Source organism: Lutra lutra, chromosome 17 (assembly GCF_902655055.1).
Source record: "Lutra lutra chromosome 17, mLutLut1.2, whole genome shotgun sequence".
In the NCBI taxonomy this organism is placed as follows: Eukaryota; Metazoa; Chordata; class Mammalia; order Carnivora; family Mustelidae; genus Lutra; species Lutra lutra.
This window is the reverse complement of record NC_062294.1, coordinates 27,376,182-27,402,059: the sequence shown is the minus strand read 5'-3', so window position 1 is coordinate 27,402,059 and position 25,878 is coordinate 27,376,182. Positions and strand designations below refer to the sequence as shown.

At 45.0% G+C, this 25,878-nt stretch overlaps 1 protein-coding gene across 4 annotated transcripts in view; it reads left to right on the top strand.

Moving 5' to 3' along the window:
* The window catches only part of NUP93 (nucleoporin 93), a 112,741-nt gene that overhangs the window by 80,033 nt on the left and 6,830 nt on the right, over positions 1-25,878 (top strand). For all 4 annotated transcript variants that reach the window (XM_047711056.1, XM_047711054.1, XM_047711053.1 and 1 more), the window contains 12 exons: positions 10,044-10,118; positions 12,381-12,470; positions 14,000-14,139; positions 18,203-18,335; positions 19,772-19,929; positions 21,119-21,284; positions 21,551-21,644; positions 22,405-22,596; positions 23,174-23,300; positions 23,414-23,486; positions 23,773-23,817; positions 25,408-25,524. In XM_047711056.1, coding sequence (XP_047567012.1) covers positions 10,044-10,118; positions 12,381-12,470; positions 14,000-14,139; positions 18,203-18,335; positions 19,772-19,929; positions 21,119-21,284; positions 21,551-21,644; positions 22,405-22,596; positions 23,174-23,300; positions 23,414-23,486; positions 23,773-23,817; positions 25,408-25,524 — 1,410 coding nt within the window. The remainder of the gene's footprint in view (positions 1-10,043; positions 10,119-12,380; positions 12,471-13,999; positions 14,140-18,202; positions 18,336-19,771; positions 19,930-21,118; positions 21,285-21,550; positions 21,645-22,404; positions 22,597-23,173; positions 23,301-23,413; positions 23,487-23,772; positions 23,818-25,407; positions 25,525-25,878) is intronic.

Here is a 25,878-nt window from a genome sequence, read left to right as displayed (position 1 = left end):
AGATTCAGCTCCAGGAGGATCCACTCCTAAGCTTCCTCAATGTGGCTCTTGGCAAGCCTCCGGTTTTCTCTGGCCCTTGGCTGGGATATCAGGTTCTTATCACATGGGTCTCTCTGTTGTGCTGCTCACAACATAATAACTTGCTTCCCCTGGAGCAAGAATGGGGTATCTGAGGGAGAGCTAAAGTGCTCCCGAGATAGAAACCAGTCTTTCTGTGACTTAATCATGAAAGTAGTATCTTAACCCCTCTGTTTGTTCAAAGTAAGTCACTAAATCCAGCCTCTACTCCTGGGGAGAAGATTATACAAGAGCTTGAATCCAAGCAGGTGGGGATTGGCGGGGGATGGGGGCATCTTAGAGATGCTCAGCTGTGCTAGTCTCCCTCCTTTTGCCCTGTGCAGTCTCTTCTCAGCACAGCCAGAATGACCGTGTTAAAACACAGGTTAGATCAGGTCACTCCTCTGCTTAGGATCCTCCAGTGACACCTACCTCCCTTGAAGTGAAAGCCAAAGTCTTCACCATGACCTCTCTGTCCCCATGTGACCTGGTGGTATTTTCTCTCTGAGCTCACCTCATCCCACTCTTCGCATTGCTCTCTCTGCTCCAGCCATGCTCGCTCCTTAACAAATTCCTTGAACAGAGCCAGCAGGCTTGCTCTTCTCTCAGGTCCTCTGTGCTTCCTGTTGGATTCTGCTGAGAATGTTCTCCCCCCAAATAGCTGTGTGGCTACCATCCTCACTTACTTCAAATATTTACCCAGTGCCATCTCACGGAGGCCTTCAAGGCCTTGAGATCTGAAATCTAACCTAGCCTCTCTCTCTTCCACATTTCCTGTAGCCCTTTTTCTTGCTGTATTTTTCTTTTCAGCATTTCCTTCCACGTACCATTGTGTATGTTTCATGTCTTTGTACTGCTTAGTGCCTGTTTCTCATAGTAGAAGGTAAGCTTTATGAAGGTAAGGATTTTGTTTGTCTTATTTTTACTCATCCCTGCAGTGCCTAGATGAATGCCTGGAACAGATGCTCAGGCAATACTTGCTGAACAAATCATTGGGCTCTGAAGTATTAGAGATATGTTGAAACTGATTTAGCGTGGGTATGTTAAATAGGGTTTGTTTTAATTGCCAGTGTTTATTGATTGGTGGTAGTGTTGAGGGTTTTCTCCTCTCTAAAATCTGATTTTTTTTTTTAAGATTTTATTTATTTATTTGACAGAGACAGAGAGATCATAAGTAGGCAGAGCAGTAGGCAGAGAGAGACGGGGAAGCAGACTCCCCACCAAGCAGAGAGCCTGATGCAGGGCTCGATCCCAGGACCCTGAGATCATGACCTGAGCTAAAGGCAGAGGCTTAACCCACTGAGCCACCCAGGTGCCCCTAAAGTATGATTTTTAAAAAGGCATTATATTTATGTGATTCAAGAATTAAAGTACCCTGTCCCCCAAAAGCTGTTTCCTTCCCCGGTTTGCCTCCCCCAGAGGTAATCACTATTAATATTTTCTTATGTGTATTTCCAGTGTTTCTTCATATGAACACAGATATATGAGACTGTGCGTTCTTATCTTCCCCCTCCTCCTTATACAAAAGTTAGCTTTCTCTATGCTCTGTTCTGTGTCTTGCTTTTTTCACTTCATGTATCCTGGAGACCCTTACTGAGAGGGACTTTGAGGCTTCATCGTGGGATTGGCAGGAAAGAGCATCTTGCTTGATCTGTCATGTCTGCCTTTATACCAGGGGAGCTATGACTTGCCACACAGTTATGACTCTGGTGTTGAGGAGTAAACAGACCTGGGGTCAAATCCTTGCTTCACCACTCACTAGTTCTGAGACCTTGTTCAAGGGACTTAACCATGCAGACCTTCAGTATCTTTACTGGTGAATTGGGATTATTGGGAAGATGAGTGATAATGTAAACACCTGACCCATAATGGTCATTCCTTACTATTGTTATAAAAACAAGTCATTTCAGATGATTTAGAGGTGTAGATTAAAAATAACAATGTTGCAAAAATTATAGTGTAAGACATTTCAAGTGATATTACCAATGTTTCCTGGTAAGCGTTTTTCCTGGAATTTGTTTCATGGCTAGCTACCATTCTTTTCTCACAAGAGCTAGGACAACTGAGGCTCAGAGAGACACGTAATAAATGGGTGAATCCCAGGACTATTGGTTTCTGTACCATTGTTCCATTGAAGTTGGATCAAATGTGGAAAGTTTGGCGTTGTCATGCTTACAGGGTAACTTCATACAACCCGTATCCACACATGTGCTCCTGATTTAAAAACCAGTTTTTTCTATTAAATTGGCCCCCAGATAAACACTAAAGACATTTGTCTTGGGAAATTACTCATTAAGGACACGGTGGCACATTTCTTAGACTCCAAGACTAAGATCAGATCTTTGGGAAAGAAGAACTGTGTAAAACCCTTGGCCAGCCTAATGTTTCTTTCCCAATTTCTTGTGAGTCTGGACAGATAAGTAGAACAGCTCATGGTTTTATAAACTTCATTTTTTAAAATGGTGTTAATAGGTTGTGGTCTGTATTGGGATTTGGAAGTAATTATAAGCTGCTAATGAGATGTTCTTTTTTGATTGCTCTTCTCTTAAAAATAGATTAGTCTATTTAGTAGACATTTTCTTCTTTGACCTCAAGTCCCCTTGGAAGAGAGTTATCAATACTTTGCTCTTCTCTATTGTGACACCTAGCAGAATGGATAGCTTTGCTGTAAAAGCTGGCAAGGGATGCAGATGGTTCTCCTTTCAGGTCCTCTAGGGAAGTACCATTTTCTGGACCTAGGCTGTTTGTTGCTGTTGCTTTGAACTTTTTTTCCTGAAGTATAACATATATAAAGAGAAGTGTATACATTACAAGTATGCAGCTCTGTGAAGTATCACAAATGGAACACACCCAGATGAAGAAACAGATTATTACCAGCACCCGGACAACCCTCGTGTGCCCTTCCAGTCACTACCCCTCAACCATCACCGCCAAGGGAACCCTGGTCCTGACTTCTAACATCATAGATTAATGTGGGCTGTTTTTGAACTTAATGTAAATGAAATCCTGCAGTATGTACTCTAGTTTCTGGCTTCTTTTGCTGAACATTCTGCATATCATTGCATGTAGCTGCGGGCCATTCATTCTCATGGCTGAGCAGTATCACTACAATCTGTGTATCTGTCCTTGGGTTGATGGACATTTGGATAGTTTCCAGTTCTTTGCTTTTATGAATAGTGCTATTGTGAACATTCTTGTACGTGTCTTTTGGTGAACATATGTTTGCATCTCTGTTGGGTACAGCTCAGGGGGGAATTGCTGGGTCAGAAGATATGCATGTGTTCATCAGTTGTAGAATCTGCTGAACAATTTTCCAAAATGGTTATATCCCTGTACTCTCCCACCAGCAGTAGGTGAGAATTCCATTTGTTTCATATCCTTGCCATACCTGGTATTTTTTTTTGCCCTTTTACAATTTAGCCATTTCTACAGGCTTTTTCCTTATGATCTTCAAAATAATGGAAAGGTGACGTTATTTCTACTTGGGCAGGCATTTTCCTCTACCCTATTTATAGGAGATCACAAAGTGTGAAGGCCAGAGATAGGCTTGGGAATTTCTGGGTCTGGGTGTCTTTCCTATAAATGGCCACTCTGGAAGAAGGGTCATAAGGAGTGTAGAACCTGGGTGAAGGGGCTCGCCGGGTGACGGCAGAGAGTGCACGCGCTGCACATGCAAGCAGTATTTATGGTGGCTGCTAGTATTTGGTAAGCTACACGTGAAATTTATTTTAATCATTTCAATAGGGACCTGTCCCTTTTTAGGGCATGCCCTTGATTTATAAAGAATCTCTAGGAATGAAAGGGGTTTTTGTGTACATGTAGAAGAAATAACTGAAAAAGTATGACTTGCCATCTAAACCATTCTTCTCCGGGCACTCTATTGTCAGGAGTAAGGTTGTTGGCACCCAGCGTCATTACTTAGGAAGGAGGCTTTTGATCATTTTGAACTGACCTTACATTTGAAGGAAAATGTTCACATTTGGATAATTTAATATAAAGAAAAGCTGACACTTTTTTTTTCTAAAGACTGATTTATTTTAGATAGAGCAAGAGCGTGGCAGCAGGGGGTGGGGGGAGCAGAAGGAGAGTCTTAAGCAGACTCCATGCTGAGCCCAGAACCCCATGTGGGGCTTGATCTCATGACCCTGAGATCACAACCTGAGCCAAAATCATGAGTCAGAGGCTTAACAAACTATACCACCCAGGCACCCTTCGAGACTTTTTTTAAAAGCAAAAGTAAACTAGGATATGGTGAGTTCCTGAAACCTTTTACCTCCAAGCCTTCTGAGAAGAGCAACAAAACGTCAATGATACCTGTTTCTAACAAGTTTTCAGAAGGGAAATGATGCTTCTATAGCACAAATTCAGTTTGGGAAATTGCTTTCCTTAGGATATGATTGAAGAAAGAGGTGCAATTTTTAAAGGAAGAGAGGAATTGAAAAATTGTTAATAACTTTTCAAGTTGTGGTCTGAATAAAAACCATGTGCTTTGAAACAAGAAAGAGACTTCTGGAACCCCTGTGACATCCTTGCATGTGGTTAGTGGGAGGAACACCCCCAGTGCTGTGCCACTCACATGATAGCACATGGGGTTTGAACAGTGTTGGGAATCCTTGATTTATCTTAGCCAACTTTTAAAACAGGATTTAAAAGTCAGTTTTTATCTGACTTCAGTACGGTCTGGTGCCTGCATTGGTATTAGACGTAGTCAGTAGATGGGTTTTTTTACCCCAAAGATTTATATATTTATTAGAGAGAGAGAGAGCATGAGGGGAAGCAGACTCCCTGCTGAGCAGAGAGCCCAATGCTGGGCTCTGTTCGGGAGATCATGACCTGCACTGAAACCAAAAATTAGACACTTAACCGACCGAGCCTCCCAGGCACCCCAGTAAATGGTTTCTTAACGTATTGTCTGGAGAATGACAGCCTAGCAAGCAACAGGCTCCATTGAAAAGCTAAGTTGTAGCTTAATTGCAGGTAGTGAAGATAACATTTCATACTGTGATATACCAACAGTGAGTGAATATAATTTCTCATTTTGATAACTGACATAATACAAAATTTCATCAATTCCCAATCACAGGACTTTTTGGCATTTTAAGATCTTTGAAATCAGGGTGTGTCTTAAATCCAGTGTCATAATTTAGTTGACAACATTTTCCCTTTCCTGGTGGTACATAAATAACATGTCTTGTAATAGATGATGTATAAGATTCAGCAGAATGCGGTCAAACAGAGCTTGAGTTGGGAAACTCTAGACTAGATGATTCCAAACTGTATTTTATGGTTCCCTGGTCATTTCCTGGGGGGGTGATATGTTTCACATATTAGAATGTAAGTAGGATTTCAAGTATAGAAAGTGCTCTGCTATTCTTTCAAAAAGAAGTTTAAAAAGCCCATACAGGCCCTTCGTTTTCACGTTATAATGTATCAGACATGAGCACCTTCCTGCACAGTATTCCAATGGTAGAGGATATAGATGCAGTTTCGGAAACTCTGCCACTCTCCTCCTCCGGGCACCAAGCATGACCTCACACAGCGGCGCGCACCGGCTGTCCTGCCAGCTCCCTCTCCCGCATTCCTGTGCAGCGTTACACATCCAGCTCCAGCTGATCCGTGTCCGTTCATTCCACATGACACAATTTTATCTTTTAGATTCTACATTACGTTTTGAATTTTTGGAACTTATTTTGGAGGCTTTTCTAGGTTAGTACATGTGGGTGTCTGCCATTTTTTAGTGGCTCTATAGATTTCATTGTATAAATGGCCCAAGAATCCTTCCCACTTTGTCCATGAAGAATGATAGAGGTCATTACTGATGATGGAACAGAAGGGAAGCCGAGGACAAAGCATCAGCTGACGCCCTGCAACCTCCCCCCAGGCCCACTCCAGGGTGGGACACGTGTGACATTCTTTCGGGAATCTCCCAGCTATCTTAATGTTAATGCCTTGCTAGAGTGGAGAACAACCTTAACTCAGCAATGGGAAGGCCTCCATATCTTGTAGGTCCTCTTTAGCTTTGAACGTTCTTTTGAAACCTCCCTTTTTCCTTAACCGCTCCCCCAACTTTTAGGTATATTATTACCACCCCTCAGGACCCCCACAGCAGCTCTTTCTGCCCACGTCTGGTTCTTTAATAAACCCCCATTTTGCGCAAAAGACACCTCAAGAATTCTTTCTTGGCCATTGGCTTCGAACCCTAACATCCTCTTTCCTGCATCAATTCCCAAAGCTCACACAATTGGGTTGCATATAGAACCTGGGTCTTCTGGTCCCCAGTTGCTGTTTTTTTTCTAGTAGTACTAGACTTCTGTGTATAGATTCTATAGCCAGCTATGGTGAATTCATCACTTTGGTTCCATTTTGCTTATATAAAACCAAACATTATACTTGGAAACTAAAAACTTTGATACTTTTGTAGTATTTGCATATATATATTTTTTGCCCTTCTTGGGAAAAGAATTTTATTTATACCTGGATTTTCTTTACACAAAAGTGGTTGGTTAACAAAACTTAATGATTCCCTGCTGCCATCCTCCAGCCACTTCCTACTTGATCTGGAATGCTCTCTTACTGTTTTGGGGTTACTGTCTACTCTGAGAAGACTCTTCTCATGTCTGTGCTCCCTGCTGTTTTCTTCACTTACCGTATCTCCAGGCTCCTGGGTGAGCCCCTTGCTGCCCTCTGTGGCCTTGCCCTCCCATCTTCCCTGCCTTTCTGGTCTCTGATTCCCTGCTCCAGTTGTTCCTATTGTGGTGCCATCAGGCCCCAGTGCCAAGAGACCCAAGTGTCCAAGGGGTTTGGAATGTTACTCCCACACGACATACTGGCAGCTACACTCCTAGCTTTCAAGCAGCTCCTGGGCTTGAAATTCCAGTGAATGTTTGCTGGTTCCTGGGCTCAGGACTGTGCGTACACACATCCTGTGGCTGGGATAATTGACTTTATGTATCGTGTGATAGAGACGTGGCCAAGGGCAAATGAAGGAAAGGTAACTTTGAAAACAAGAGCATTAGGCAAAATTAATTTAAATGGAAATTTGAAGGCTGAAAACCAACTACTTTTTAAATGGATAATTTTAAAAGTTAGGTTTTAGTACTGGAACATATTTCTCAAGGCTGTTTATGTATATGTAGCAAAACAACTATGTTCTTGCAGAAGTGTTTTAGTGTTGTGTTCCCCTTTTTATCCTCCTAGTCAATTAGGCTACTGAAGTTAATAGATTTAGTGCTCTGTTTTTTAAAAAGACTTTGGGATCATCAACTTTCATATGGTTGGTTCTGTTCCAGAAGGGTGGCTGTCTGGCTAATAGAACAGTCCTCGACTCTGTGTTACTGGGAATACTCAGAATTAGTCCAGAAGGAGAGGATGAGCTGCTGGAGGGTTCTGTTCATTCAAGGAATACGTGTTTATTTTAGAAAAATGAGATGAGAATTTTCAGCCAGCACAAAGTAAAATATTTTAGGTTAGTTTCTGTAGTGTCCACATCTGTCCAGTAGGGTTTATTCCTGTGTTCACTATAGTTGTTTATGTTTTTGTTTAAAAAGGTGGCAATAGTGTTTTGGGGCCAGCTTTTGGCCCTGTGCTGAGTTCTTTCTACTTATTCCTCACAACCATGCTGTGAGGTAAGTACTGTTTTTCTCCTTGCTTCATCTTGGTCACAAACCCGAGGTGGTTACCATTACCGCTCCTGTCTTGCAGCTAAAGAAACCAAGGCTCCAAAGAAGCACTGTGTGCAACCAAGATCACGTGGTAGTGAGTAGTGGAGCCAGGGGTGCTACCCACAGCCCTCTCGGTCTTTGATGGCTGTCCTTGGAAAGTTGCCCTGGGGCGCTCTGACTGACCCAGAGGAGCCAGACTGTGCTCTGACCATGGCTCCCTTGCCTCCTGTTGGAGTGACCATGGCAAGCTGCTTTTTGCTTTGGTGTCTTCATCTGTAAAGTTGACATAATAAAAGTTTATTATAAGGGTTGTGGGAATTCAGACAGTGCTTGGTGCATAGTAGTACTCGGTAACTGTAGCCGTCATTGTCACCTGGTGCTTCTCACTAATTCTGTATTTCGGACAGGAATGCTTTCTGCTGTGAGTAACAGAAGACCAGTTTTGGCGGCTTGAATAAGGGTTTCTTTTTTCTCGCCTAACAAGAAGTCTGTGGGTGTGGAGAGAGTGTGGGCCTTCATTCAGTTGTTGTGCGCGGCTGTCGGGCCCAGCGCCTGGCTGTCTGTGCATGCCACCCTCTGTGGCACCTCCCGTGCTTTAGCTCACAGGATGGCTGCCCCAGCTCTATGCATCCCGTCACACTGGGGAGCGCCAAGGGGGACTGAAAGGCCATGCCAGGCTCTTCATTTTCCCTTCATCAGGAAGAGCAGAAGCTGTCCCCAAAGTGTACTGCAGACTTGTGCTTCATCTCATGGGCCACAACTAGGGCTCACTGCCGATCCCACCTGCAGCAGAAGCTGGGGAAGGGTATATGCAATAGTGCTTGGAGGTAGATTTCCGGAAAGTTGGCGGTCTAGCTGATACTCCGTGGGATAGATTGACATCTGCCATGGTGGGAATCTCTACATCACAGAAACCAGCAGACACTACACATCAGGCCCCTTCCCCAAGCCGGTTGTCAAACATTGACCAGCACACCATTAGGTGTCTTAAACTCCATATGCTGGACGGAAAGGTGGCAGGGAGTGGAGGTGAGAGGTGGGGATTTGAAATGATCATTGGGTCAGTCAGTAGCAGCATCTGCCAAGGTCAGTAAACTGTTTCAGGCTTTTAATAGCAGTGACTGCAGAAAATCAGAGCCAAGGAGGACCTTCCGAGGTTGTCTGGGACACCTGCTTCATTCGACTGAGGGGACGCTGAGGCTCCAAGAGAATGCGCTCTGCTCCAGACCCCAAAATCAGGGAGTAAAGTGGCCCTCCCGGAACCCAGGACCCACTCTTCAGAACTTCACCCTTCTGCCTCCTCCCCCTCTCCTCTGCACCCTACTCCCAGCACTTGCCCACACACATGCTCCTTTTGCCAGCTTTGCTAGTGCCAAGAAGTTTTGCTGCTGTCTTCTGTTGGTTTCCCAGAAAACCTGCTTGCTTTAAACTCCTTTTTTTTGTTTGGTTTTGTTTTAGAGAATACAGCATTGAATTTTCTTTCAATGGAAGAAACATAAAAGAATTTGCTATAGTATAGTATAAACTAATGTAGAAATTTAAGAATACACCTAATAGGATATACCTAGTTTTGACCCATACTTGTTCACAGTAGGAAACGAAGCTTAACTCAAGATTAACTTTAGTCTTTCTTTAAAAAAAGTCTAATAAACTTTTCCATAATGTTTGTGACTAATTCTCCCCATAGATGGGAAGCTCTTTGGGGCCAGGCTCCATGGGCAGCCCTGTTGTCATCCCACTGGGGATGGACTTGCACACAGCCCTGCATGTGGCGGGTGCTTTGCAAATGTTTTGCTGAATGAATCAATGACTACCCAACTTAGACCAGCTTTGTGTCTTCAGATACATAAAGTTAATCAGCAGCTGTTCTCTTAGGGTGGGCTTTGGATCGGAAATGTCTGAATTGTAACCCTTTACACTTTAGTCTCTCAGCTATCTGATATGACTGATGGAAACAGGAGGCCCACAGATAATAATGGCTTCACTGGTGTGAAGACATGGAGGGAGAGAATGGGGTGGAAATGGGGCTTGAGACTGATTCGATTGTTGGAAAGATGTGCATTTCCAGGAGCAGTCATTGAGATATCCTTACAGCCTATCTAGCCTCCCATTTTTTGAGTTGGGTCTCATGCCTGCTCTCTTCTTGTGTATTCATGGGATGAGAGTTTTGTCCTATTGAAACCCCCTCAATTCCTCATTTTGAAGAAGTCTTAGTATGAAAGAGACTTCTCATAGCTTTGTTAAAAACAAGTGTAAGATTTTTTTTTTCTTTACATGATTAAATGCTGTTCTTAATCACAACGCTGCATGTTTATTTACCTACAGCCAAGTTACATCAGTGATGTGGGACCCCCTGGTCGAAGCTCTCTGGATAGCATTGAGATGGCCTATGCCCGGCAGGTGAGCATGCTTCAGAGATCAGACCCAGGAAAATTTTATGTGAACACTCTGGGGAGTAAAAGAGAACCAAGATTTCGTGTGAAAGTCAGACCTTGAAAACAAATTGGGTTTTCGGTCAGAGGACTGGTTAATATTTTACTACCTGGGTCATTGGAGAATTCCATCAAATTGGGTAACAAAATGCCTCACATTTGACTTAGGGAAATGGAAATCTGCCCTCTACACTGACCCAACGCGTCGCATTTTGCATTTGGCAGTAGCCCATGTACAGTAAAGCCTCAAGTAATTGCACTGCTTAGCGAATGGAGTTCTCTATTAACTGAGTTACCCGGTAGGCTGATGGTATTATGAGAAATCTTTCTTCACCCCTTGTTGATAGAAATTTTCTAAATGCTTTTCTGCTTTGGTAAGCATGGTGCACTTACCACTCTCAGATACGGTCCTGGAGAAGCTCGTGTATTTTGGGGGTTGTGGTTCTGGTTGTATATCATGGTTATGCAGTAGCATGGAGATGGACTGAGATGCTCAGGGTGAGCACAGGGGCTGTTGGACTGAAACTGCCCTGAGGAGACAGGACAAACCTGGAATTGACCTTTTGAGTAAAACAGTGCTGGCTGCCTGTGTGTTTCATTATCATTTGCTGTTCTTCCACACAAAATAGTGTCAAGATTGAAGGGAACAGATTTAGATTTCTCTCTTTCTCCCTGCTGCATCTCCATCCTTTATTTTTTTTTTTTTTAAGATTTTATTTATTTATTCATGAGAGACAGAGAGAGAGAAAGAGGCAGAGGGAGAAGCAGGTTGAGGGAGTCCGATGAGGGACTTGATCCCAGGAGCCTGGGATCATGAGCTGAGCTGAAGGCAGGCACTTAACCAACTGAGCCACCCTGGTGCCCCATCCATCCTTTAAATTTCACCTTTGTTATGTGGATGACTCCTCCCATTGCCACAGCCACCACCAGAGCTCAGGTCTAATGAAATAATAAGCTTGTGAGTAGAGAAACTGTGTCTCTTCTGTATCTTTTTTTTTTTTTTAAAGATTTTATTTATTTATTTGACAGAGAGAGATCACAAGTAGACGGAGAGGCAGGCAGAGAGAGAGAGAGAGAGAGAAGCAGGCACCCTGCTGAGCAGAGAGCCCGATGCGGGACTCGATCCCAGGACCCCGAGATCATGACCTGAGCCGAAGGCAGCGGCTTAATCCACTGAGCCACCCAGGCGCCCCCTCTTCTGTATCTTTGAAATTAAGACTCTGAAACTAACATTTTCTAGATTTAGGACACCATGTCATATATCTCTTTATAGGGTTGTCCCCTTCAGTGGAGAGAGAATCTTTGTGTTGAACAAAGTACTTTGCAAAGGGAAGGCTTCTGATAAATGCACATTGAGTGAATAACCACCATCTTGTAGTTTAAAAACCATTTTATTTCATCCTTGTAATGCCCCTGGAGGCTATGTGATACCATCCCCCAGATAAAGTAGAGGGAAATAAGGTTCAGTGGGGTCCTGATTCGTCTAATCTCACTACCTTGTTCAGTCCTTGGTAGGACAAGGACTTCAGATGCAAAAAGTATAGAACCCACAAGTTTTTACCATCACTATTGTAGTTTTTTTTAAATAAAAATCAAAGTAATAGTGGTTTTCCCATACCTTAAACATCACGTAGTTACTTTTTCTTAAAGAAAATGTTCCTAAGGAGCAGGGATTCTTTCCTGGAGAAATTGGTACCCCGGACATGCGGCAGCTGCTCTTCTAACCCACGTGGAGGGCTGCAGCCTACACTACTCTCTCAGTCCACCAGCCCTGGCTTGGGGCCTTTCAGTCCTTTTGCCAGAAGGATTACCAGACTCTGCCTCAGGTTCTTTGGCAGCAGCAGTGGAAGTCTTCCCATTATCTCATCTTCCCCTTTGGCCCTCACTTGCTGGGGCAGAGGGTCTGGTGGGCTGAGAGGCCCGGCATTGCCTGTGGTCCTCTTCTACCAAGACCACCCTCCTTCCACTCTTCAGCTCTTAGGAAGGCCAAGGTAGCAGCTCTCGTTGTTGTGTTGGTGCTGCTGCATGAATTTCAAAGGCATATCTGGGAAGCTGGCCAGAGGCCTCGCCCTCCAGACAGAATGGATGGCTCAGCCATACTGAGGAAGGAAAGGTTGTCCAAGCTTCTCCTGACCGTTGGGCAGAAGCCGGCATCAGAACTACCTCAAGGGGTTTTAAAAAGGAGAGGAGAAAATAGAAATTGTGCCATTTATTTTGCTTTTCATTTCAGATTTATATCTATAACGAGAAGATTGTAAATGGACACCTGCAGCCTAACCTGGTGGAACTCTGTGCTTCGGTGGCAGAGCTGGATGATAAGGTAGTGCCCGGAGCTAACCCAGGGAGAAATGCCGCATCTGCTGTTCAGATGGGATTAGCAGCTCGCTGACAGTGCAGAGCTGTGCTCAAGAGATGCCCTGCTCCGTGGAATAAAATGTTAACTGTCCTTCAGAGTTTTATTTTAAATAACTTTGGGTGGATTTTGATGATGATGCTGCGTACATGTATTTTTAATGCATCTTTAGAAGACCCAGCCGGGATCAATTAATGGTCACAGGAGGTCTCCCTGAGCTGTATTGCTTTGAAGTCCAGTCAGGACTCAACTGTTCCCTCACCAGTTTTCCTCCTCAAACTACCAGACCGTTCTGCGTGAGCCGAACTATAAAGGTGATGTGGTTTTCACATCAGGGAGCCCCTTCAGCATTACTCAAACGTGGTCTTTAGGTGCATGCTTGTAGGCCACTGGTTCCCTTCCGCCCTGACTCCCCATCTTTATTGCTTATTCCTGTCCCCCAGTTCTTATCTGTGGCCAATTTTTTCCCCCCGGGGGGAAGAAAGTGGATGGTTGGGTGGATGGGTAGGTGGCCAGGAGGAATGGGAAAAGGAGAGAAGGATATAATGGAAGCAAATACTCATACACAGATGGGGAGGAGGAGGATTATGGTCCTTAAAGATGCCTCTGATTTTTTTTTTTTTTTAAGATAGTAAAATATAAAGCAGTGCAAGTAAATCCAAAGAAAAAAGTTAAGAATCCATCTACCATCTCACCACCTAGAAAGAGTCACATTTGGGTGGATTTTCTACAGTTTTAGTTTCTGTGGGAGACAGAACAGGATTTTCTCTCCTCCTTTGGAAAAAGTGTACACCTGCTTTTCTCCAGTCAGTGCTGTCTTCCAGGATTCTTAACTTTAGAATATTGCAGAGCATTTAGGGAATCCATTTTTAAGGAGAGATTTACAGCCAGGAGGATTCTGGGGAGAGGGAGTCCCATCTGTATGGTGATAACATGGAGAGAATGGCGTTCCTGTCCTGGGAGGCTGGCACGGAGGCGTCTCTTGAAGGGAGTGGGTGGGAAGGAGGATGGGAGGCTGAGACACGAAGGTGGGGTCAGACCAGTGGCCCCTGGAGAGTCTCTGGGAGACAAAACCTATATTATTTAGGTTAAACTCTGTATTTTAAGCCTTAAGAAACTCAGACAACCTTGTAAGGACTGAAATGCAGCTACTTGAGTTGAAACTTCTAGGGCTTTGGACAATCATACATGTATTCATCCTCTGTGAGGGATGACCCCCTGGGATTCAGTGTTGCTTTTACTGTTGTGCGGTCTTCATCCTGTGGGTGGTTATGGCGGACCTGGCACAGTCAGTGCTCTGAAAGCCAGCTGGGGACTGGGGCACGCGGCAGGGCTGAGGTGTGTCTTGTGTGCGAGCTTAAGCCTGTGGGCCTCAGACGGAAGCTGGTAACCTCTCCCTTGCCTTGCCTTCTCTACCTCTGAGCTCAGAGCCGTGAAGAGCCAGGCTGCTTCTCCGGCCCTGCAGCATTGTCACGTGCAGTCTCCTTTACGTGCAGAACATCTCTGACCTGTGGACCATGGTGAAACAAATGACAGATGTGTTGTTGGTCCCGGCGAGCGATGCTCTGAAGAGCCGCAGCAGCGTGGAGGTGCGCATGGAGTTCGTGAGGCAGGCCTTGGCATACCTCGAGCAGAGGTAAGGCGGCCGTGGGCGCAGCTGGCTTCACAGTCCCCACAAGTCAGCGCATTCTCAGGCCTTCCGCAGTCTCGGGCTTGAGGGCTCCATAGCGAGAGCCAGTCTTGCTTTCAGAAGCGCTGCTTTGCCAGCGCTGGGTCTGTAGCAGTATAAAATCATGGCCAATGGGAGTGCTGTTAGACTTTTCATTTTCTCTTTCTCTGCTCTCTGACCCTCAGTATGGAGACATCAGGATTATTAGGCCACAGCCTTAGGTCAGGATCCTGTTCCTTAAGGTTTTCTCTGAGCATTTTAAATTTTATACCTGGCAATATTACCACCTTCAAGCCTTAGGAACAGTCCATGAACCTTTATTTTCCTTCTGGCTCTATTCTGTTAATCCCTATGCTTCTGGATCCTTCCCAGCTGCTAATGCCTGTGATTTGTGCCTGGGTCGCTTTGCCACCTCTTCACTCACTGGAGTTGGTCACCAAGGGGGTTGTGCCTTTGCCCCTTGTACTCTAACTATTGTCCCCTTCACTGGTAGGGCCCGTGCCACTCCTTCCTCCCTGCGGACACTCCTTCCAGCTCTGAATTTGCCGGCACTGGTTGTCATGAGTGTGCAACAGACCGTCTTTGTTTCAGAGGCAGGCTGCTGGGCCCCTCTCTGCTCGTTGGAAAAGAGAAAGCAGGGTTGAATACACTTGCTAAATGGCAGCTCTTTCCAGTGAGCCTGTGTAGCTGCCAGTGCCCTTTAGCAACAAAATAATCCTTGTTAGAAAGTCCTAGATTTCCTTGTCAATGAGCTGAGTTAGTTCAGAATTGGTACCACAGAGAATAGGTTTTTATACCGAATGCTGTAGTAATTATACAGTTGCTACCTGAGATGAACACCATCAGACATAAACTCACTAGCTTCCATTCCCTTGTTAAGAAAAATCCAGACCTCCAGATGTTTTTGTTTTGTTTTGTTTTTATTCTTTTTTGCGTTGGTACAAAAGAGTTTATAAAGTATTCTGTTAGGCTTTTGCTAAATGTTTGTAATGTAAGTTTTGGTTATTGGTCTGCAGTCATAAAGATCCTGATGTATATTATATTGTAGTACTGCTATATGTAGCAAAAGAGTCCAAATTTCTTAGACTATATAAGAATCTTTAGGGTTGGTTGGTTTTTGGTTTTTTTTTTTAATGGGTATATGACTGCTCATGACCACTTTTTCTTTAGTAAATCTACTCCTTAACATTCGTGCTTGACTTTACCAGTGGTATCAAGCATTCCTTGGTTTTGTATCTGGTAAGTCATCCCATTTCATTTATTACTCTTTTCACTTCACTTATTTAATTTTGTTTTTTAAAATTGTTTTTTTCCCTTAATTCCTTTGACAACACTGGAGCTGCTTGCAGGTTTCCTGTCCACAGTTATTGTAACCTTATGGTCCTTTCATTCTAGTGGCATCACTCCCTCGAGGCATGTTTTTTTTTTTTTTTTAAGATTTTATTTATTTATTTGACAGAGATCACAAGCAGGCAGAGAGAGCGGGGGAGGCAGGCCTTCCGCAGGCAGGGAGCCCGATGTGGGGCTTGATCCCAGGACCCTGGGATCATGACCTGAGCCGAAGGCAGAGGCTTTAACCCACTGAGCCACGCAGGTGCCCCGAGGCATGTTTTTTAAGAATTCATTGTTCTCTTTTGATAAAAGGACTATTTCAAGATAATCATATTCTTTTTTTTTTTTTTTTTTATAGAGAGAGAGTGAGTTTTGGGGGGTGGTACAGAGGGGGAAGGAGAGAGAGTCCTAAGCAGACCCACACTCCATGTGGAGCCTGATGCGGGGCCCGATCCCACTACCCTGAGATCATGACCAGAGCCAAAATCAAGAGTCAGACCCTTAATCGACTGAGCCACCCAGGTGCTCCAGTTATACTCACTTTTTAAAAGAATTTTTGCCAATGCAGATCTACTGACAGCATGGCAAAGTAGACCCAGTCCCAAATGATTTTTACATATAAGGCTGAAAATACTGAGAAAATACAGGGTTGGTTGATCTGTTCCCTGCTGCATTCCAAATTTGAAACAGGAGGCTATATTTTTCTCAAGCCCTAAAGGAATTCAGACTGCTTCTTTAACTTGGGTCTTTATCAGCACATGGGTTGTCTTAATTTAATTCAGAAGAGACTGTAGTGGGTATCCGTTTGTCCCAGCTGCCACAGGATTTGGTTCTCTAATCTCTTTCCCAGCCTCTGCTTTTAAATACTTCCAGTGATGGGGGAACTCACTACATTTGTTAAATTGAATTTTATCTATTTTTCATTATAAGAATGCTATATGCTTATTATAGAAATTGAGGGAAATGCCAAAAGGCCTGCAGAAAGGGGAGAGGCCCCCTATGCCACACCCAGAGGCTCCTGTACCTTTTCAATTTCCTTTTCTCACGTTTTTGATATATGAATATTTTGTTTTATTTTCTTTTTATACTTATGAGCCAAATGTGTACAATACGTGGTTTTATGTAGTTTGCTTTTTCAATTCTTTGTCAGTATAATTTTTGGTAACTGCCAAATTACATTGAGTCTTTTTTTTTTTTTTTTGGGTAATTGACATTTAGATGTTTCTCTCTCTGTGTCTCTCTCACATACTCTCATTCTGTTATTTTACTTAATCCGGTATTGAATATCTTTGTGCATATGGAGCACCTGACTTTGAGTCAGTCTGTTTTGCTTTGGATAAGAAATATATTTAGAAAGTTCTTTATTATATTAACCCCACATTTGGGTATCTATAACTAGAACCATTTCATCTTAGGAAGCACTTTAAAGACGGTCCAGATTTTAGGTATCTGCAGGGCTTAAAAATGCATGCTAGCAAATAAGCGAAGAGGGTATGATAGAAAATCCTTGGCAGCCATCAGTGTGATAATTGGTTCAGCAGGGGCAGCAATGGAAACTGAAAGTATTGGGTAGAAGATTGTTGGTAAACAGAATATCCACGACTCCTAAGTATTACCCACAGGGTACTTACCAGTTTCAGAGAGAAAGGTACTTTTACAGCGGTGAAGTCTGGTGAATGACAGTTTTAACCAAGTGATCAAACCGACTATTACCTGCCCAGTGGTGGGGCTCCATGGGCAGTACCAGCATCTGCTGTGTGGGATTCTTGGCAAAAAAGTTGAATCTGAATCAAATCATGAGGAAATTGTCCAGCTTGTAGGACATGCCACCAGACAGCTGGCCTGGATTCTTTTTAAAAGGTCAGTGTTGTGAAAAGGGGTTGTAGGTTTGCCCTAGATTAAAAGAACTGGAAGTAGCAGGACATCTATGTGCCACACATTTCCTCGCTTGAATCCTGGATGTGAGAGAGACACACACACTATGAAGGACGTTACTGGGAAATTTAAGTGTGGGTTATATTTTAGATAATAATGTATTACTCTTCGGTTTCTTGGTGTCATAATGGTGTTGAGGTTGGGTAGGGAAATGTTCTCATTCTTTGGAGATATATGGTGCAGTGTTTACAGATGAGGTAGCCCCTTATTTCTGTATTTTTGCAGAAGGGTTTGTTTTATTTTGTTTTTATGGATTTCAAATGGTTCAGAAGAGAAGTGGGTATATATATGTATGTATGTATGTATAAGTACATAATCTACTTAGAGAAAAAATGTGTACACAAATGTTCATAGTGCTGAATCTAGGTAAAGGGTATATGAGCATTCATTGGGCTGTTCTTTTAATTTTTTGTAGGTTTGAAATTTTTCAAGATAAAAAATTTAAAAAGAATCCACCAAAGCATTCAGCTGTGAGCGGAAGCAATCTGCATATTTAGGCCTTAATGCATTGGAAGCCAACAATTATGTTCCTCTAGGGACTCCTCTGAGTATCCACAGTGATGAGAAATCTTTACAATGGCTTGCTCCCCACTGAACAAATGATACAGTTTGCTTCACCTGCATGGTTTCCTCTTCTGTGTGAGGTTGGAAGTCCAGGCCCTGCCTGTGCAGTGCGCAGTCTAATGGCATGGATGTAGCGGGTACACAAATACATATATGTGTTTTCAACCTCTCTCATTTTTTTTCTTTTCAATATTTCCAGTTATAAGAATTATACCCTTGTGACTGTCTTTGGAAACTTGCATCAGGCCCAGCTAGGCGGGGTGCCTGGGACTTACCAATTGGTTCGAAGTTTCTTGAACATCAAACTTCCGGCTCCCTTGCCTGGACTTCAGGTACTGGCATCTTTCTCTGTGTGATGAGTTATATATCTGCAGCAGTGTCTCTCAGATAGGCATTTGCAGTTAAAATGAAGTTGACATGTGTAAACTGCTGTATGGCAAAGAGTATGGGGCTAGGAGGAAGGCTCGGGAGCCTTGGGAGGCTAGTATTGGGCTGGGGGTGGCTGCTCAGCTCAGAGCGGGGGAAGACACGGGGTGGGGGGGAGGTTGTCACTGGATTCTTGACGTATTTGGAAAGGAGGCCCCGTAGGACTTGTTGAAGACTTGGATGTGGGTGTGACCGGCAGAGTCAGGGGTGACTGTTGAGATTGCTGGCTCAGACATCTGAAAGATTGGAGTTAGATATAGTTCCTAGAATATGACTATTCAGCCCCTAGTCCAGTTGGGGGAATTACAGTTTTTTATACCATGTGCAAGGGACTAAACTGGAGCTTTGTACCAAGGGTGGTGGGATACAGAGGAGGCTATCTTGGTAAAGGATATGGGGTTCACACTGCCCTCAAAGAATAGGGGTTCATCTGCCAGAGGTCTTGGAAAAGGGTATTTCAAGTGGAGGAACGGCATGGACACGTACGTGGGGGCAGGAAAGGGTATCTCATGTATCAATCGTGTGGCATGGCTTGGCAGACATCTGGCCAACAGGTGTAGGTCTGGAGTACCAGTGTAAAGAGCTCAAAGGGGTTTAGAAGTGACACAATTGGATCCGGTTTTAGAAAGAGTCCAGTCGGGGGAGCAGTTGAGGGACCGAGAAAGGAAATCTGAGACCCACCTGTCTGGAGGAGTTGGGGAGAAGTGGAGAGAAAAGTAATCACAGGCTGCCAACATGATGACAAAACCAGTTTGAGGATAGAGAAGCTCAAGTTCAGGGAGACTGGGAATGGGGCCGCCTTCTCAGCTCCCCAGTGCCTGCCTAATACCGTGTCCGAAACCAAATACTCAATCAGTGGATGAACTGAGGAATGAGAGTGCTAGTAGCCATCTGACTGGTCTCAGTCGTGAACATTTTATAAACTCAAGTGCAATATTGATGGTCTCTTATTGCTCAGTAAACATCTTCAGCCCTTGCTCTGTGGGGTTTGCAGGGATGAGTGTCTGTGAATTGTCACAGAACATGTCACCCAGATACTGGCTACTAGAATTCTATGCTGAACCCACAGGCTGGCTGTCAGTCACCTGGGGCATGTAATGCTCTTGAGGAAAAGCTTTACAGCCAGACTGCATTTACCAGCTTACCTTGGACAGGTTACTTCACATCCCTTTGCCTCAGTTTCCTTGTTTGTAAAACAGGAAGGGAGGATGCTGTTAATGGTCCGCACCTAGCAGGGTTGTTTTGAAACCGAAATGACTTTAATGTGAGGAGAGGTGAGTGCATCAGAAAGCCGCCAGCTAGCTTCGTTTGCCTGTTTATTTGAGCATCTTTCCTCTTCTAGGATGGAGAGGTGGAAGGCCATCCTGTGTGGGCATTAATTTATTACTGCATGCGCTGTGGGGACCTGTTTGCCGCTTCACAGGTGGTTAACCGAGCCCAGCACCAGCTGGGAGAGTTTAAAACCTGGTTCCAGGAGTACATGAACAGCAAGGACAGAAGGTATGGTGAATGAGATGATGCATCCAGAAGAAGCCACGTGGAGTCAGCAGGGGGGCCTCCACTGGCGTTGCCCTTTGACCCGTGCATGGCTCAGAATAAGCTCCTGCTTAGAAAAAAAAAAAATGAAGTTTAGAAAGCAAGTGGAGCAGTCTTGGGAATAGCAGTTGAGAACATTAAAAGAGCACCATTCTGATACTGCTGTCTAGACTTACGTGTGTGTGTTGGGGATTTCTCTGTAGCAGTGGGAGGGACTGTGGTTGGGAGCGTGATTTGACTTACTCTGTAGATCCCAGGCATTTCAAGCATGCTTTATAAAATGAAGCTGTTGTATTCCACTTCATTTAACATTTGGTGCTTTTCCAGTTGGCCCACTATGAAAATGTTGCCACATACTTTGTAGCTCGAAGGCTAGAATGAGAAGTTAGTAATTTTGAAATGTAATCACTGAAACTAAGCGAGGGGGGTATTTCTGTTTGTCTTTAGTTCTCTTCCATTAAGGAACTGCTAGGGATTCGTTTTTCTCTGGATTTTGTTAACGTAATTAGACTTCAGTTCTTACTCATTCAAATCCAATTTTAAATATACGTACATGTATCTGAAGGAGAAAATGGTGGTCACTCCATTTTCTCTTGTGGAGTACTAGAGATACTTTTCAAGTAGTTTTTTAGGTAGGGTCAATAATGCCATGTCCAGAGATCATCTTAAACCATAAGCCCCTGTCTTGCTTATAGTAGAGAACCCTAGTGCAGGGTTCATGGCTTAGGGTTTCCTTAGAAGAAGACCCTGAGACAAGGATTTGAGTGTAACTAGTTTATTTGGGAGGTGATCTGACATGTACAAGGGAGTGAGGAGGCCAGAGGGGAGCTAAGACAGGTAAGGGAAGGGCTCACTCTTGTCCATCACAGCTTGAGGACTGCTGCAGAGTGGGCTGGAGTATTAATTCCCCAGCATTTCTCACCTTTCCCTGAAGGTCTTGACTGGAGGAAGATGGTAGGTAGGCAAGGAGATGCAAGTGCTGGTAGCGGCATGGTGGGTCAAAATAGTGAGGTACCCAGGGGCTACAGTTGGGGACAGTGTCTGTGAAGGAAGCCTTCCTAGCTCTGTTACGTGTTGGGACCTAGGGTGCTTTCAGATGCCCTTGAGGGTCTTTAGTGCATATGTGGATCTCTGTGTTCCTTTGTGTCTTTAGGTTGTCCCCAGCCACAGAGAACAAGCTCCGACTGCATTACCGCAGGGCCCTCAGGAACAACACAGACCCCTACAAGCGGGCTGTGTACTGCATCATTGGCAGATGTGACATCACTGACAACCAGAGCGAAGTAGCTGACAAGACCGAGGACTACCTGTGGCTGAAGGCAGGCGCTGCTTCCCTTGCCTGAGCAGGGCATTCACCCCTTCCCTCTGCTCACGTTCTGCACGCAGCTCATACCTGCTTAATGTGACGCCAGCAGGCTGCAGGGCTAGTAGATTTCCTGTCTCCTGACCCCGTTTTCTGTTGTCTGATTCCCCGTCAGTCACCACGGCCATTAGCACAGCCTTGAGCTGCCGAGCAGCCACAGCTCTGCACGCCTGGCTCAGGAAGTAATTTGTACCAATGCATGTGTTTCTCTTGGGGGTTTAGTTGAACCAAGTGTGTTTCGATGACGATGGCACCAGCTCTCCACAAGACAGACTCACGCTTTCACAGTTCCAGAAACAGTTGTTGGAAGACTATGGTAAGATATCCTGAACAGAACCACCTTCTTTGTCTGGTCACCCTAAGGTCACAACTTAGCTCTCCTCTGGGAAGGTCCTTCATCTCTGAACTCTGGATCTTCAAAGTCTAACACAATAAAACACAACAAAACAGTGATTGTTAAATTCAGCTAGAGGCCTTGTGAGCTTTAGCAGTGCATGTGACTAATACAGTCCTGTGCCATAAGCTCTTCTCCCTAGTTCTTCGAACTGCCCCGGTAGACCTTTGCTCGGGGACAGACAAAGCGAGGACTTGGCTGTTACTTCTTTGTGGGTCTCGTAATGTCCTTACCTGAGCACAGATGAGGGGGAAGTAGCTCCCCCTCCTCACTGGATAAGAATTCTGGGAAGAAAAGATCCCAATCCATGGTCAGCATTTGTTGAATTCCCACACCCGTGAATCTGAGTGATCGGAAGCCTCTTTGAAATCTTCCTTCCTCTCCTTGTTTTGAGTGACTCTTACCAGGGTGAAGGGGAGCAACAGCCTCTTTTATGTAGCATTTTAAGGGCCTGTACTCTCTTGCTGTCCCACCTAGTGCAGGTGGTCTGGGTTTTACAGCATGACCCTACTTGACAGTTGTGTTGTGAGGGCTGGAGAAGGTTGTGGAGCCAGGTCATGGTTCCCACGGCAATCCACCATGTCTGCCAGGGCCCCTTCATCCCTCCAGCAAGGGCTTCTGCCTGGGGTCGGGGCTGCTGATTGTCTGACTCCTGAGTCCGCTTTGTCTTCCTGGCCCACAGGCGAGTCCCACTTCACGGTGAACCAGCAACCCTTCCTCTACTTCCAAGTCCTCTTCCTGACGGCGCAGTTTGAAGCTGCCATTGCTTTCCTCTTCCGCATGGAGCGGCTGCGCTGCCATGCTGTCCACGTGGCGCTGGTGCTCTTCGAGCTGAAGCTGCTTTTAAAATCCTCAGGACAGAGTGCTCAGCTCCGTGAGTGTTTGTCCACAATGGCGTCACCCTAACATACCCCCCATCGGGTGGCAGCAGACACGTAACTGCAGCCGGCATGGATCTGGGCCAACAGTCTGAATCCTTCTGGAGCATTGTAGACAGCACTGTACAGACGGCCAGCCCTGTGGCCAGTCAGGCTCCCTGTTCAATGGGAGTGGAAGACGCAGTCCCTAGAGTCGGGAGTCATGTTCCCATTATGGCCCTAATTGGACACCCCAGCAGCCCCCTTCTGTGAATGACTGCCTGGGTGGGAGGGGAGAGTCAGAAGAGAGGCAGGAGAAAAATGTGGATGAAGGCCTACAGATTTCTTAGCGGTGCAGCACAATCGCCCCAGAGCACACGCCATAACCAGAGACCAGTGTTCTAGCAATTTACTGTAAAATGTCATTTCCCACACTCTGTGGAAAGAAATGGAGGGCAGGGGACTGACGCTTATTGGCAAGTGTTGGCCAGGCTGCAGGACTAGATGCTGCTGGGGGTTTGGATTCCCGTAGCCCCTGGCTGCTGGGTCATAGGGGCAGTGTGGGTGTGACCGTGTCTGTCCCCCATGGTGCAGTCAGCCACGAGCCTGGCGACCCTCCCTGCGTCCGGCGGCTGAACTTTGTGCGGCTCCTTATGCTCTACACCCGCAAGTTTGAGTCGACAGACCCGAGGGAGGCGCTCCAGTACTTCTACTTCCTCAGGTAAAACTCGATTTTGACCATTTACTTGAGCTGGTTTTGGTTTCTGACATCCTGAGGACTATCAGAAGCCTCAAGGCCATGCCAGAAACCACGTTGCTTTTGTCCTCTTCCAGGGACGAGAAAGATAGTCAAGGAGAAAACATGTTTTTGCGCTGCGTGAGTGAGCTTGTGATAGAAAGTCGAGAGGTATGTCAGTCCCTCTTCTCTCCCACCCACAAGTTGCAGTGCACATGCGCATGCTACTGTGTGGTGCCCGCAGCATGGCTGTGCTGGATATGGTCCAGGGGGTTTCCATTCTCTTGGGTTTCTTGGTTTCTGATAATGAAAATACTGATTCAGTCTCACTGCGTCCTGGTTTATGTAAAACTCTTCCTACCTCCCCTCTTTTCTTCCCCCTCCTACATCTCCAGAGAATCAGGGCTTATGCGTATATTCTTTTCCAGTAAATTGAGTAAACTTTTTGTCTCCACAGTTCGATATGATCCTTGGGAAACTAGAGAATGATGGAAGTAGAAAGGTGGGTTAAATGCACCCTTAGTGATATGTTAGTTGGCAGTTAGGGTTGTATAATTGTCAAAAGAATGTAGTTAGACTTCATGACTCAAGATGCAAATCTGAATGAAATTACTTGGTTTAAAAACCGAAGAATGAAAATCATAGGCCACAAATAATGCCCTTGATTTTAACACACATTTACATTTCTCTGTAAAATATATAAATTGATGATGAGGTAGCTTTTTGGTCGTTAGTAATCTCTACACTCAATGGAGGGCTTGAACTCACAACCTAGAGATCAAGAATCACATACTCTTCTGATAAGCCAGCCAGGTGCTCTGATTAGATGGTTTTTTTTAAGTCCCGAGGACTCATCTGCTCATACCTGCCATTTTTTGAGCCGAGAAGACCACATTTCTGCCATTCTTGGCTCAGAAAATATGCAAGGAAAGAAATTGTTTAGTGTGCCTCCTGTCCCCAGATAGCAAAGTTAGCAATGTGCTTGACCTCTCTCAGAAGGTGGTTTGTGAGGGCTCAGAACTTCACACAGACCCCAGAGATACAGCTGTGCCTGTGAGCCTTAGTGATTCCCCGTGCCCTGTCACACTCTTGGGGAGGCCTTGAGGAGGGGGCAGAGGCCTGGGTGTCAGAAACCAGTCCTCATCCGCCTCTGGCATTCTCCCTGTGACCTTGGGGAGACACCGGCCTCTCTCAGAGACTCACTTTCCTCACTGGTAAAAATGGATGGCTTGGACCCAGCAATCTCAGGATGAGCTCACAGGGCTCACACTCTCCAGCTCAGAAGAAAGGCCAGTGACTGTGCCGGTGACAGTGGCCATACTTCTTGTGCAGTGACATTGGCCAGGGGCTGTGCTGAATGCTGTACAGGTGTTTTCTGATTTAGCCACCATGATGATAATCCAACAAGGTGCTTTTCAAGTGAGGAAATGGAGGCAAAAGAGGCTCATTTTCTTGGGATCACACAGCTGGTAGGAAGGGGAACTGGAATTTGACCCCAGAGCCCATGCTCTTCACTTCTTCTGTGCTGCTGCCTCCATGGTAGAAGGAGCAGGCCACCCTAGCTCTTCTGTGCTTCCTAAGGCCTCTTACATGCTCCTGACCATTGGCTGCTGGTGATTGTGGATGGTGATCTTTTTAAAAAATATCCTGACACCCCTTGCCATATATTTTTTCAGCGCTGAGTTTCTTGCCATCTTAGAAAGGAAATCCAAAATCTTTCCGATATTTTATGTGAGCCTCCTGATTTTTCCACCTAGTGCCCACTCAGCAAATGTAAGATCATTGGCTATTTCACCTACCCTCTGGATCATTTTGGACAATTAACAAGCACAGATGGCTTATTGCTGGCTCCTCTGTGCTGCCTGAGTCTCCTGCTCCATGTGTCCTTTCCTTTGTCCCTTTCATGTGTTTAATAGGATCTTACATCTTCAAGAAAGCCAGAGTCTAGCTGATGACATATATGCATTGCCCAGGGCGAGCGAGCATTTTCAGTAAAAGTAGTTTTCAGATCCCAACTGCTTCTCTGTGTTTAAAATAACAGCTCTGTGCTCCTGTCTCTCTCCTCCTACCCCTTCATAATTTGTCTTGTCAGCCTGGAGTCATAGATAAGTTTACTAGCGACACAAAGCCTATTATCAACAAAGTTGCTTCCGTGGCAGAAAATAAAGGACTTTTTGAAGAAGCAGCAAAGCTCTATGACCTTGCCAAGGTAAAATGTGCCCTTTTCCTTCTCCTTACTTAATAGATTTGTCAGCCTTTTGGCATGAAATGCACAAACGTTTTGACGACGTACTGCTGTATCATACCACTGTCCTGCTGAGGCATTGTCTCCTAGTGCTTAGGCAGCCAGTGATCTGGTCAGGGCGAAATTCCCATTTTACAGAATTATTTCTGCCCATAAGGTATTTCTGGCCAAACAGGAGTAACATATTGCAAGGATATCCTGCAGGCTGTGAGCTCTAGTCTCATTTGGCAGCAGAATAAACGTCCATCACATTTCGATGGTGAAACTTTGGGTGCAAATGCCTTCCTGCTTACCCTTCTGGTAGCCACAGACATGCTG